General features: G+C 49.6%; 1 protein-coding gene across 1 annotated transcript in view; it reads right to left on the reverse strand.

Moving 5' to 3' along the window:
• Positions 1–12,991, reverse strand: part of SIPA1L2 (signal induced proliferation associated 1 like 2) — a 179,455-nt gene that overhangs the window by 15,827 nt on the left and 150,637 nt on the right. Inside the window, exons 15-17 of the mRNA XM_054576752.1 lie at positions 10,856–11,080; positions 7,316–7,469; positions 4,363–4,582 (exon numbers count right to left, since the gene is read on the reverse strand). Of these exons, the coding sequence (XP_054432727.1) occupies positions 4,363–4,582; positions 7,316–7,469; positions 10,856–11,080 (599 nt within the window). The remainder of the gene's footprint in view (positions 1–4,362; positions 4,583–7,315; positions 7,470–10,855; positions 11,081–12,991) is intronic.

Raw genomic sequence — 12,991 nt, forward strand, 5'->3', positions numbered from 1 at the left:
ATGGGACCTCGGTCTGCGCCTCCCCCTCCGCGTGCTGTGTTCGTCTCTGAAATAACCGCCATTCCCGCCTGTTCTGAGCGGGGTGAGCTCCGTCCTGGCCGGGGGGTAGCCAAGGGGCGTGTGCAAGCGACAAATCCCGAGGGGAGCTGGGACAGGGGGCAGGCAGCTCGGTCTCTGGAACCCTGGGAGGCGCATGCTGGGCAGAGGCTGGGCGGGCCCCCTCCAGGCCCCGGATGTTCGCCGGGAGTCTGAGACCCAGCCCCCAGACAGAAAGGCAAGGAGGCCCGGAGGTCTTCACGTCTCTAACAAACGGGCTGAAAGCAGGTTCTCTGTACCAAGTCCAGAGAAATTACATAACTAGGTGGCAAGGGCTTATGTCACTGAGTCCCTCCCTGTGACACAGTCCTTCAGGAACGGGGTCAGAGGGTGGTGGCTCCGGGAAGGGACAGAGGCCGGGGGTGGGGGGGCGACCCGGGGGCACACGCCCCGCGCTGGCCCCTCTGCTGCTATCACTGCGCAGGAAAACATTAAAGAGCGACAATTACTCAGGCGAATACATATGGCTACAGAAGGTACACTCTGTCAGTCAGGTGTGCCCGAAAAATGCCAAGCTGAGGATTTTCTTCATGTCAAGTCTTTCAAAGGAAACAGACCAGGCTGGGGGGACTGAGGCGGCGGATGGTGCACCCGGGGGAGGCCTGCCTGCGGGGTGCCAGCCACCGAGGCAGGAATGGCGAGGAGCTGCGCCAGGAGGGGCACAGTCTGACAGAACAGCTCTGAGAAGCCAGAGTTAAGTCGAAGTGCATCGTCCTCCCAGACGCAGGGGGAGGACCCAGTGTCAGCGACAGTCACCGGAACCGGAGGAGGGGCTGCCACATCCCTCTCTGAATTATCACAACGGAAAGCACCTACCCGCACCCCGCACCCCATTACTTGGAGAAGCATTTAATTAAAAAAATTAATTACCATCTCTGGTTTTCTTTTGGTCTGAGACTTCAAACCATCAAAAATCCTTTTAACTGATATTAGGTATCACCAACAGTATCCCTGGCATCACCCCCTGAGGTTTACTGAGCATCTGCTCTTTTCCAGGTACCACCAGGGACAGCAGGACACAGACACAGGTTCTGCCCTTGAGGTGAGCCCTGCGGGTGCTGGTCTGCCGGGGCCTGGGCGGGGTCTGCGCAGGGAGCCACCCGCATGCGGCCGCACAGTGAGCACCTCATCTGTTCCCTTCCCCATCTGTTCTCTGAGCACCTCCAAGTTGAAGACATAATGGCGCGGGCTGTGTCAGGGACTCCGCAGGAAATACGCACGAAACACAACCTGAGTCCCAGCCCAAACATGCAGGTAAGACCTGTCTCCCAAGGTTGGATTAAGATCTTGATCTCCTGAGAACAAAGATTCTGAGACAGGTTCAAGTTTGGGACAGTTAAGATCTAAAAATACTTGACCCAGACGCCTGAGATTGTAATTATACATGGAGGAGGCGCAGCGACGGGGTCTCCCCGTTGCACCAAGAGACGTGGACCTGCTCACCTTTCCGCTGCGCTCTCTGTACTGCAAGATGGGAACGAGATCTGAGTGAGTCTGTACTAGTGAAAGCTTGTCTCTTTGACGATCAGATGCTCTTAGGAATGAGCGAGTTTTCAAGCTGAAAAGAATACGTGTGCCTTTCAGTTTGGCCTGGCTCAGCTATGCGGCTATTCAACCATTCAGGGCAACAAGATTCAACAGCACTGGCCTGCGCTCCGAGTTCGAAGGCACAGCGAAGTCTCAGGGGAACTATGAGGAAGGGCAGGGCAACCTCAAATGCCCCTCGGTTCTGCGCGCAGACATCTGCCGGGTGTCAACACATACACTTCCGCTTTCTGGGCCCAGTTTCAGACTGTCTGTCGACTACTCTGCAAGTGACACCTTCTCACGGAGCCTCTGCCGAACGACCAGAAACTGCAGAAAGCGAAGCAGAACTAAGGCCCGTGTTAGCTCACAGGCGCGCGGTGAGTGTGGGAGGCTGAGGTCCCCCAGGGACGGCCAGGCCTTGAGGCTGAGGCTCTCCCTGGGCGGTCTGGGGGCAGACACATTGATAGGGATTACTTCCAGCTCCCTGACTTTTTGTCATTTCACCCATCAAATCTGGTGAATTTTTTCTGAGTCGTTAGTGTAGGAATCACGTTGCCTAATCAGAAGGTTTCATTAGCCCGGCTGATGTGGCTCAGTGGATTGCGCACTGGCCTGGAAACTGAGGGGTTGCTGGTTCGATTCCCAGTTGGGGCACAGGCCTGGGTTTCGGGCTGGGTCTCCGGTGGGGGGCTTGCGAGAGGCAGCTGATCAATGTATCTCTCACACATCGATGTTTCTCTCCCTCTCTTTCCCCCTCCCTTCCCCTCTCTCTAAAAAAATAAGTAATAATAATAATAATAATAATAAAAGGTTTTGTTAGAGAACAGTGAATGGCTGCTGATTGTGTTTCCCGGAGAGACGAATGGTGGGGGCGGGCGGGCAGTTTGAACTTGGACAGTGAAGCAACAGCGGAGATAGTGCCTCCCGCCTGCGCCCCCGCCACGCCTTCCTCCTGAGAACGCACCGGAGGAGGACGTGGGCCTTCAGAGGGTAAATGGTTAGCAAACTGTGGCCCTTCCGAACAGCGGGATGTTGTTCTGCGCTAAAAAGAAGCGAGCTATCGAACCATGAAAGACACAGAGGAACCTTAAATGGATATTGCTGAATCAAAGTAGCCAATCAGAAAAAGCTATATGCTGTACGACTCAAATTGTATGACGTTCTGGAAGCTGGGGAGACAGGAAAGAGGTCAGTGGCTTCCAGGCGCTCAGGGGCTCAGGGGGAGGGAGGGATAAGAAGGTGAAACACGAGGATTTGAGGGGACAGAGAAGACACCCTGTGTGATACTATGATGGTGGGCGCAGGTCGGTGCACGTTTATCCAGACCACAGAACGTGAGACGCCAAGAAGGGACCCTGAGGTATGGAAGCCAGGATCCTGGGTGGCCTCGATGGCTGGGGTAGGTTCATGGGGTCTAATAGGTGTCCTGCTCTGTTGCGGGGTGTTGGCAACAGGGGTCTGGGCCTGCGTGCAGACGGCCGTGTATGGGAACTCCGGGGTCTCTGCTAAATTTGCTGTGAACCTAAAACTACTCTAAAACAGTTTATTAAAAATAAGTGAAGCTAAAAAAAGATATGTATCTTTCACATGAAGCGAATAAAGGGTAGAATGTAAGAACTACATAATACATATGTCATAAATTTCACATCACACTTCAAGCATTTGAAGTAAAAACAATAACATTTGTAAGAAAATAGAGTTTTACTGGTTTTGCAAAAGCTTTTAAGAGGACATTAGAATCACCTATTTAACTAGAAAGGAAAAGCATTTATATTAGGGTATTAGAATATGTCTGTCTGACCTGGTTATTAAGAAGGAGATTAAAGGTTTCTTCAATTTAGGCAAATGGACCCTTTAAAACAGGCAGGATATTAAGTCACTTAAAGAAACAGATTAAGAATTTTATGAGAAGGTTCATTTCCAATTATGTTAAACATCAGAAACATTATTAGAACTTTTATTTCATTTACCCAGGACCTCTATGTGCATTATTATGAAGCTCAAGTTCGTTTTAGAGATAATACTTCCTATGATGAAATGTTCAAAAAAACCTGACAATGAATGTATTTCTGGTTAATCCCCCATTCTTCCTGTACAACAGAAATTAACTACGAGAAAAGAAATAAAGCCGATGTAATAAAAATCATTCAACAGTGACATATTCATAAGTAACTGACATTATGTAAAAACCGAAGGTTTGAGGGTTTGAAGGACTGTCACCCAGGAGGCATCCAGTCAGCCTGTGACCAGCACACAGGAGTAAAGCAGGTGCAGAAACTGCGAGAGGAGCACTCGGTCAGGCCCCGCCCCCGCTGGCAGGGGCAGCCAGGCCCACGGCCCCCCGCCCGCCCGCCGCACCCAGGCAGCGCCGGGCACTGAAGCTCCAAGAGAACAGAGGCAGAAGGAGAGAAAACCAAACCTTCCTCCTGGCTTGCTGCCTGCAGGAAATCTGCCCCTTCCCCGAGCACCAGTTTTTTCTTTATAAATTCAGGTTTTAGATATTTTATTCTCTATGTACCAACTGAGATATAGCATAAAGGTCACTATTTCACTTGGTAAAAATGCTGAATATATGTTTTCTAATTTTCTTCAAAATGAGTAGTCGTGCTTAAATTTTTACAAAATGTCCACTCTGGGGCTTTTATACTTTTTTTAAAAAAGAAAGAAAATGCACCAGCAAATGGTATATATTTCACCCCCCCGCCCCCCGCAGGAGGCGACCGACGGCCCCGCACTCACTGCGCAGGCCGGCCATGCTGGGCGCGGGGTGCGTCCTGGGCGGCAGGGTGCTGCGGTAGGGCGGGGTGCTGCTGAACAGGATGTCGTTGGGCAGCGCCTGGTCAAGAGCGGAGCTTCGGGAGCTGCCGTAGGAGGAGCCCCTCCGATGGCTGCATACGCTCTCGTCGGACAGAGTGCGGTACAGCGAGCGGCGTGGGGACAGGTTCCCGTAGAACGAAAACTAGGGGTTTAAACACGGGGGATGGGAGAAAATGGACATTACAAGGCTGAAAACGTGGAGCGGATGTGACTACATCAGTGGGTTCACACCGCACTGTGACCACAGGTCACCTAGGCAAAGGCAGAGGGCCTTCGGGGCACTTATTGGATTGGAAGGTTTTCCTCCTGTGATTTTTCTGGGAAATGTTACCACGATTTAGACATGCACAGCTTTATTAATTCTGAAATGCTAAATGGAACCTCCATCACCTCAGAGCGGAGGCAGCTCCTGGGAAGAGAGAGGGCTGTCATCTCAGGCAACACTTGTTCAAAACCACACAGAAAGCTGGTTTGATTTTAATGTGAAATGACTCCATTTTAATATTAGGCAATTTCCGTGCCAATCCACTGCATGTGAGGTTCAATCTAATCTAAATAGCAATAAAACTAATTTTGAAGACTGTAGCTTTCTAGGCCATACAAATAGGTTGAAGAAAAATGGAATTGGTAAAGTAGCATATTGGGCTGGCCAAAAAGTTCCTTTACTTTTTTCAGTAAACTCAAAAACGCATTTTTCATTTTCACGAATAACTTTGTTGATTTGGATATTTTGAATAGTTTGGCTATCTCCCATGTGGTATAACGTTGAATGTTCTTAATCAATGTCTTGATTAGATCACTATCAGCTTCAACTGGTCTACCCCGATCATGGAGCATCATCGTCCAGTGAGATATCTCCAGCACAGAACTTCGCAAACCATGTTGATATGTCTGATCAGTCACAGTAGCTTCTCCATACACTGCACAAATCTCTTTACCTTTCTTGGAATAATAAAGCATAATATGCCAAAAGTATGTATTTTCTTCCGTCTTCAATATTAAAACGGCTACACAAAAATTCACCAGTTTTGATACGTTTTTTTTTTCCCTTAAACACATGCTGATATGATAGCTGTCACAATACAATCTAACAAAATTGTTTCGAATGAACTTAAAGACAACTAAGTGTGACTAGAGCCATCTTAGGGAAAAAAACCAAACGAACTTTTTGGCCAACCCAATATTACTGTCTAAAGTATCACTCACAAAAGTCTTACAATTGTTGAAAACTTAATTATAGTAATGGATCATAACCAGATTGAAAGGAACCATTAAAACGATTGTGTATTAAAACACACACAGGGTAAGGAGGAAAATTCCTATTGAAGCAGCAAGTCAACAACTCAAGGAAAATTAAATAAAACCTAAATTTCCAACTACCCCCGCACACTGGACCACCCTCCCTTTACATGACCAGTAGTAAAAGCCAGAATGTTTGCATCAAACAAATACAGAAATCGCTATTTACGTTTGTGAGTGCAGCAAGACAGCTAAAAATATCCCTGTTGTACGTGTGCCCTCCACTCAAGTCTGCCCAGCGGACGAATGGGCGCTGGCATGCGCGCGCGCCATGAAGCTAAACTCACACCACGAAACGGAGGTGGTTTTTCTTGGCAGGAAAAACCCACATGTATCAAGCAGAAGTTCAATCCTATTGAAAGGAAAGCTGCTTGTACTCAGTGTACAGGAGTTGGCTCCCAGCTTACAGGACCCCATACATGGCCTGGTACAAGTTAAAAAGAAAAGACTCGTTGAGCCTGAGTTCTTCGGGGACCCCCACTTCCCAGGACCAGCAGGTGCCTCAACAAGATTACAGGCCCAGCAGATTAAAGCGGCTTTGCGGTGGTGTCTAATTAGAGTGTTACTCTGAAACACAATTAGGTTAATTGCAGTATTATTTTACTACAGGGGAGCATAAGCCTGGGACTTGGTGTTCCCCCTGATCCCAGTGGATGTGGTAACGCTGGATTGTTTTTCTTTTTTCTTAGCATGAGAGAGCGCTGGGTTAGAAGGAAGATGATGTGGATTCCACCAAATGTTTAGGTAGACCTCACCGTTCACCATGCAGGGAGCCTCAGCTGCTTGCAAAAAGGGGAGACTGGGCTGGGTGATCTGTGAGTCCCTTTTAATATGTCATAGTATTTAACAGAGTGATTTATGAGGCAGTAATAATAATGAAACTAAATCGAATGTCAGGCAGGGTCTGTTGCATTGCACATGAGGAGCGCCTGGGACGCGAGGTTGGCTTATTGGACTGACGCGCGTCCTCCCTGGGATGGCTGCGCGGTTCTGTCCGGCACAGAAGGGTCCGAGTTCCGTCCTGTGTGGAAGCACGCTCGGCCTGCGGTATACTGAACTCCTGCCCCGTCTGGGACGGGATTCCATCTAGGAAGAAGAGCCTGGAGCAGAGAGGGGAGCTCTTGGAGCAAAAGCCAGGCGCTGTGAATGATGACAGCTACTATTTCTGGTCATCTGTTAAATCTAGGCTCTGCCCAGCTCCCTTCTTATCTTTCCCGCACACTCTGCGAGTGCTGTCGGTCACCACCTTTGTACAGAGGAGGAAACTGGGCCGAGAGGTCCAGTCACTGGTACAGAGCCACGCCGCTGATCGTTGTTGGAGCCGGGGTTCGAGGCCAGGCCCCTCAGACTCTAGCCTCGCCTGCCCACGCTCGACAGCTGTCCTTCCTAACCCCCCAGGCTCGCTTTGCTTATTGACAGAATAAACACCGAAAGTGGCCAGCTGCGCCCAGAGCTATTGGCAGGATCACGAGAAACAGATAACACATGCAGAGGTGCTCTGGGAACCCTCAAGGCTCTAATTTAGAGTTTCCTTTAGTGCTGCTAGAAACTTCAAAGCCCCACAGAAGCTACTAACCTTTCTTCTGCCCTCCTCCGCTAAGGGGCTGTCAGGAAGCATTAATTTCACAAAGTCTTCTTTTGACAGAACATGTTGAGCTTCTGAGACGGCATCCCCCACCACTGTCTGATGCTGAGTTGCTGGGGACATAAGCTCCCTCTCGCCATATAGCCTGTCGGAACAAAGCAGAAAGGAGATGAGAAGGAGGAGCCGGCCCGTTTGTAACGTGCCTGCAGCGTGAAGAACTCGAGTCTCCTAACCAGTCTCAACGACTGCCTACACAGTAACGCTCAACTCTTAGCTGCTACGTCCGTTCACTTCTGCAGCATTCACTCCACATCCCCAGGTCTGCTGTGAAATGAGCTCAACTGCACAGTTAGGTTTCTGCATAATTCAGAAACAAATCAGGCGCCCCCCAAAAGCCCAGCTTTTTTTGAGAAAAAATACAGCCAGCTTATAACATAAGGGTGCGCGTCTCCTTTCCTAATCTGTGTCAGAAAACACGATTTCAATAATTCATGAGAGATTATCCTGTTCCTTTTGGGGAACCCCTGTGCTTCCCAGGAACTTGAGACAGCCACGCCCCGCGTCTCGGGGAAGGCAGAGAGACCCCCGAGGGAGCCTGGAGTTTATGAGTAATCGATTCGGGCGTGTGCCAAGCATGTTTTATTATCAGCAATGTCACAAAGCTGTTTGGATAAATAAAGCAGCTGTCTCTCTTAATTATCAGTATATAAAATGTATTTATGGACAACAAAAGGCAGTCTAGCTGAATTTGTTTCCAGCTCTTTTCCAGGGAGAAAACCGGGGAGCCGTGTTTTAACAGGGTTCTGCAAATGCAATCTGAGCAACCCAACACGCCTGCAGACAACGCAACGGACAGGGTCAGCGAGGCGCGCGTCAGCCACATGGCCCATGACACAGGCCGTAGGAACCCAGGCCCAGGGCGGCGGGCAGCTGAGGGTGACCTGCGCGACGCTGCTGTGTGTCACCGAGACGACTCTCGTTCAGAAGCAAGGCTATCCTGACCCGAGAATGACAGCTCCCTGGGAAATGAGCGGAATAAGAAACTCAGAGACATGCTCAGAACTAGCAACGACCTATGAGAGGTGTCTGTTTTGCTTGCTTTGCTTTATTTGCTTTGTTCTTGAGGCAGCTTGGGTTTCCTGCGCATCTCAGACCAGAAGCACCAGCCTCGCTGACAACGTGAGCAGACAGTGGCTGTGCGGAGCAGCTTTTGAAAACGTTTGGAACGTGACTGAAGATGTGGCTGGCCCGTGGGATGGCCTGGGAGCTCTGCACAAAGCCACCAGGGGAGCCCCATGGAGGTGTGCTGCTGCGCGCTTCCGCGCAGGCGTGGAGCTGGGGGGTGCTCAAGAGCAGCCTCTGCCAGGTGCTTTGGGACAGATGCCAGTCCCAAACCCAGGTCGCCTCAGTAACTGCCCAGATAAAGTCTAATACTTACGCAGGCGACCCCTGAACACCGCGGGGGTCAAGGGAGCTGACCCTCCCCACAGTCAAAGTCTATGTATAACTTTTGAGCCCCCAAAACTTTACTGATGGCCTACTGTTGACTTAAACAGTTGAGCATCACATATTTTTCATGTTATGTGTATTATATATTATAGTCATATAATAAAATAAGCTAGGAAAAAAATGTTAAGAAAATCATGAGGAAGAGAAAATACATTGAAAAAGCCTACGTATAAATGGACCTGTGCGGTTCAACCCACGCTGCTCACGTGGCCCGTGAAGGAGGGACGTGCCTGGAGACCCTCTGCTTTTGCCATGGGGACCTGACGGGCTTCCAGGGCCGGGGCGGTGAGAACCACGGAGGAGAAAACCGGACGCACCCACAGCACCAGGGCACACGCTGAGGGCTACCTGAATCAACGTGCAGCCCTTGTTAGCTGCATTTTAAAACAGGAGGTTATATTACAAAAACCCCAAATCAATGGTTTTAAAAATAACTGGCTGTTTCCAGTTAAGGGGGACTTCTGGAAGGCACACTGATTTCGTATTCTGTGTTCAATGAGACAGTAATATTCTCTAACTCACACTGGTACAAACACGCTATATTGGCCGAGCTTTTTCTAAGCATATGTTCCAGTGATTTGATAAAGCAGTGTTTTGACAAAATTTCAAGTCTAGTTGGTGCGGCCCTGTGTGGCTGCAGGGGTTATTATGCGTGCATCTCTTCTGCCTTCTTGTTTTAGAAGCGCTTTCCTCCGCAGGATGAGGCCGGGGCACCAGGCTGAGCCTGACGCTGTGAAGAGGTCTGGTCGGAGCCCGGGAGGCCCGGGTTCGAATCCCAGCACGGCCCTCAAGCAACACCGGGAAATCAGCGCTCTGCCGCTCAGCGAGGCAAACCCCTTCTCACAGCCCTCCTGACACCGCCCCGCTTCCTGGGAGCCGGTCGCCAGCACAGGGCGCTGGAACGCACGCGCTGCCTGGGCTCAAGGGGGATGTCCCAGAGAGCCCAGCGCTGACACCAACGTGCAAGATGCTTTCATGAGTGTTTTGTAGAACTTACAAGGCTTGGGATGAATTTCTAGGGAGCGTGCAAAAGACTCTATTAGACAGAAATGCCAACATTGTCATTAGAACATCTGCGTTTATGTTTTAAAAAGTATAGTTATTATTGTAAAATTACTTTCTAAATAATTTATTTCCAATTATTGACCTGAGGGCTTTTTTACTAAAAGATTCCAAGTCCAATTTTACCACTAAAATAATCCTTAATTTAAAAGGCAATATGACTGTTGGCCATATTTTATGAAGTAGATCACTTTTCAAGGGGAAAAAAAAAGCGACGCTAGTTCACTAACGAAGCTTAAAACCAGGCGAGCTCCCTGAAAGCCACGGCTGCCCTGGCACCCACGCCTGGGGACGCTGTCAGTGCCTGCAGACCCAGCAAAAGCCCAGGACCTCGCGCTGCAGCGCATGTGGGTTTTGTTTTTAATTTTGTCTTTTAAAAAATGAGCAAACCAACGGCTAACTAGGACTGCCCGGCCTTGCTCTGCAACTTGAAATGCGTGTTATCAGCATAGCTTTCACAACGTAGTAAGTTACCAGTATTTTTGGCCTTTTTTCAAACAGATAGGAAACACCCCTCCCTACCTGCCCCCACTAAACCCAACCACTGAAAGGGAGATCAGTCTTGATGAAACTGGGTGAGACATTTTTTCCTTAGAGATGTCGCTTACACATCCGCTTTAAGAAATGCACACGGACTCTCTGGGAATTCAAATTGTCCTTAAACTTGTTTATTCACAGACTCGACGCCGACAACGTCAATAGAACATTACCATGACTTTTCTACTGTAGGCACCTTCACGAGTATAAGGAACAGGGATTTCCAGTAACTGTGTGTGCAAAAATCAGGGAAAGAGAAGACTTTTAAAGAGAAATATCAATGCCAACATTTAAGGGGTTTTACAAAGATGTTTCTAGAGTATTCTTCTTTCGAAAATATATTCTGTTGGGGGGACATACATTTGCTTAGTCAGTCCCTAAGATGTACAAGGTCGCCTAGAGAAGGCCTGCCGGCCACCTTACCCCTGACATTCAGTCACTTCAGGCTCCTCAGGCGGTGGGCTGCCTTCTGACTTCTTCCAGCCGATGACGTATTTGCTCACTGCCCTTTGTCTGTGGTAGGACTTGGACATGGACCCCGGGACCGGCGGGCCGCTGCTGTGAGACACGATGTAGACTTTGGACGTGTCCAGAGACCCAGTGGTTTTGGAGCAGTGGGCCGAGGGGCTTCCTGAATGGTGCGAGCCACTGCGGAGAAAAACAGACCGAAGCGCAATATAATCAGAGCTTGGCAATGCTGGCCTGTCCCCAGACTCGAAGCCACATGCGTTGCTCCTGTCCTCCTGTGAGGAAACTGGGCGGCGGAAGCAGAGACGCTGCCGCTGCACAGGCACCAGTTAGAGCACCTTAGTCTCCAGGGGCCGAGGATGCTCAACACACGGCAGGGACATAGAACAGAAAAATGGGCAACGTAGTTAAACGGAGGCTTCAAAAGCGAGGAAGGCACCAGGGAGATGCCAGGGCAAGCCGAGAAGGTCACGACGCATCCCCCAGATTGGTGGAAATGAGACTGTCTGCTAAAGAACGCCCAGTGTCGGCCCAGCTTAGAGCCATGGGTCCCCTCCCACTGCTGGTGGAGCAGAGAGAGTGCGACAGCTGGGAAGCAGCCTGCGCGCTACCTGGGAGCGCGCGCACCTGCGCAGCGTCTGACCCAGCCGTCCTGCCCCCGCGTGTCCACCCTACACACGCCCCTGCACACATGCACCTGGGAACAGGTGGCGGTGTTGACAGGAGCACTGATCTTAACAGCTCCTCAGGGGTCGCCACCGGAGTCGCCAGCTGGTGAACTCCGAGCAGGGAGACTCCGTGTCTAGACAATGGGCTCTGGGGGCCTGCGGGGTCCTCCCTGAGCTTCTTACTGTAAAACATTTCAGATCCACAGAAAAGCTATCAGAACAGCAGAAGAGCATCCACATTCCCTTCCTCTGGGTCCACCGCGTCTTACTACCCTGCCGCGCCTGCATTAGTCCCGTCCCTCCATGTGCCACTGCGAACCATCGGGGGATTAGCTGCAAACCTTACAAGATCATACTCCTAAATTTCAGTACATCTTTGCTAGTAAGGACACCCTCCTGCATGGTGACAACGTGACTAGCACACTCAGAAACTGGGCATTAGTGCAATGCTGTTGTCTAATATGCAGCCCATATTCGAGTTTCTCAACTGTCCCCATAATGCTTACGGCTTCAGTCCCTCCATGTGGACCGATGAAGAACCGCGTGCGGCCTTGAGCCACCACGGGCGCACGCATTTGCAAGGCTTTGATCGCCCCCAGGATGGTCCGTGGTCACGCCGGGGGAAGCCCAAGGCCCGGGCTAGCTCCTACACTGCATAAGCTCCCCACCCTTCCCCCTCAAATGACCGAACTGAACCTTTTCTGAGAATACGATGTGAACAATGAAGGCGTGGTCACAAACCCTATGTATTTTTCCATTTGTTTTTATAAAAGATACTTTTGTAATTCAGAGTAGATTAAAAATCTTTACCCCCAACAGTAAAATATTTTAAAGTTAAACTCTAAGAACAAACTGATGGACTCCATGTAATGAGTGATATCGCAAAAATCTGTGTGTAGCAGCAGTAGCATCAGTATAAAAGTTTTCACTGAAGCTGGTAAACATTCTAATGTTGGCAATTAGCTTTTCATGAATTCTTTAAAGTTCTTATTTTAGAGTGTCACCGCCAACTTCTAGTCATTTGCTCTAAGAAAGGGATACGATGACAGGAATGACAAAAAAAACAATCACATGAGCCATTTGTAAAAGAACCTAGAATATGGATTTCTTTCCTTCTTTTTCCCTGCAGTTGATTTATCTCACTTTGCCGAGCCTTGGTTAGGCTAATGTGACTACTATGTTGTATCCTGAGCTCTTCTCTATACGCCCTGGGCTCGCAACAAGAAAAACAATGGATTTTCTGAATTAAAAGAACTGAGCAGCAGGAGAAAGTAGGCCAGACATACGCTTGTCTACTGAATGGATGATTCCCGCACCCCTGACCCCGAAATTGTCCTGAAGAGCTTTAAGTCCCCCTTCCCTTCTCAGCGCTGTCCCGGAGCCACACCACACACACGGCTTCCTCCCTGCTCCTTCCTGGTGG

Source organism: Pteronotus mesoamericanus, unplaced genomic scaffold (genome assembly GCF_021234165.1).
Source record: "Pteronotus mesoamericanus isolate MK-2021 breed Mesoamerican mustached bat unplaced genomic scaffold, CSHL_Meso_final contig_347, whole genome shotgun sequence".
NCBI classification, from domain to species: domain Eukaryota; kingdom Metazoa; phylum Chordata; class Mammalia; order Chiroptera; family Mormoopidae; genus Pteronotus; species Pteronotus mesoamericanus.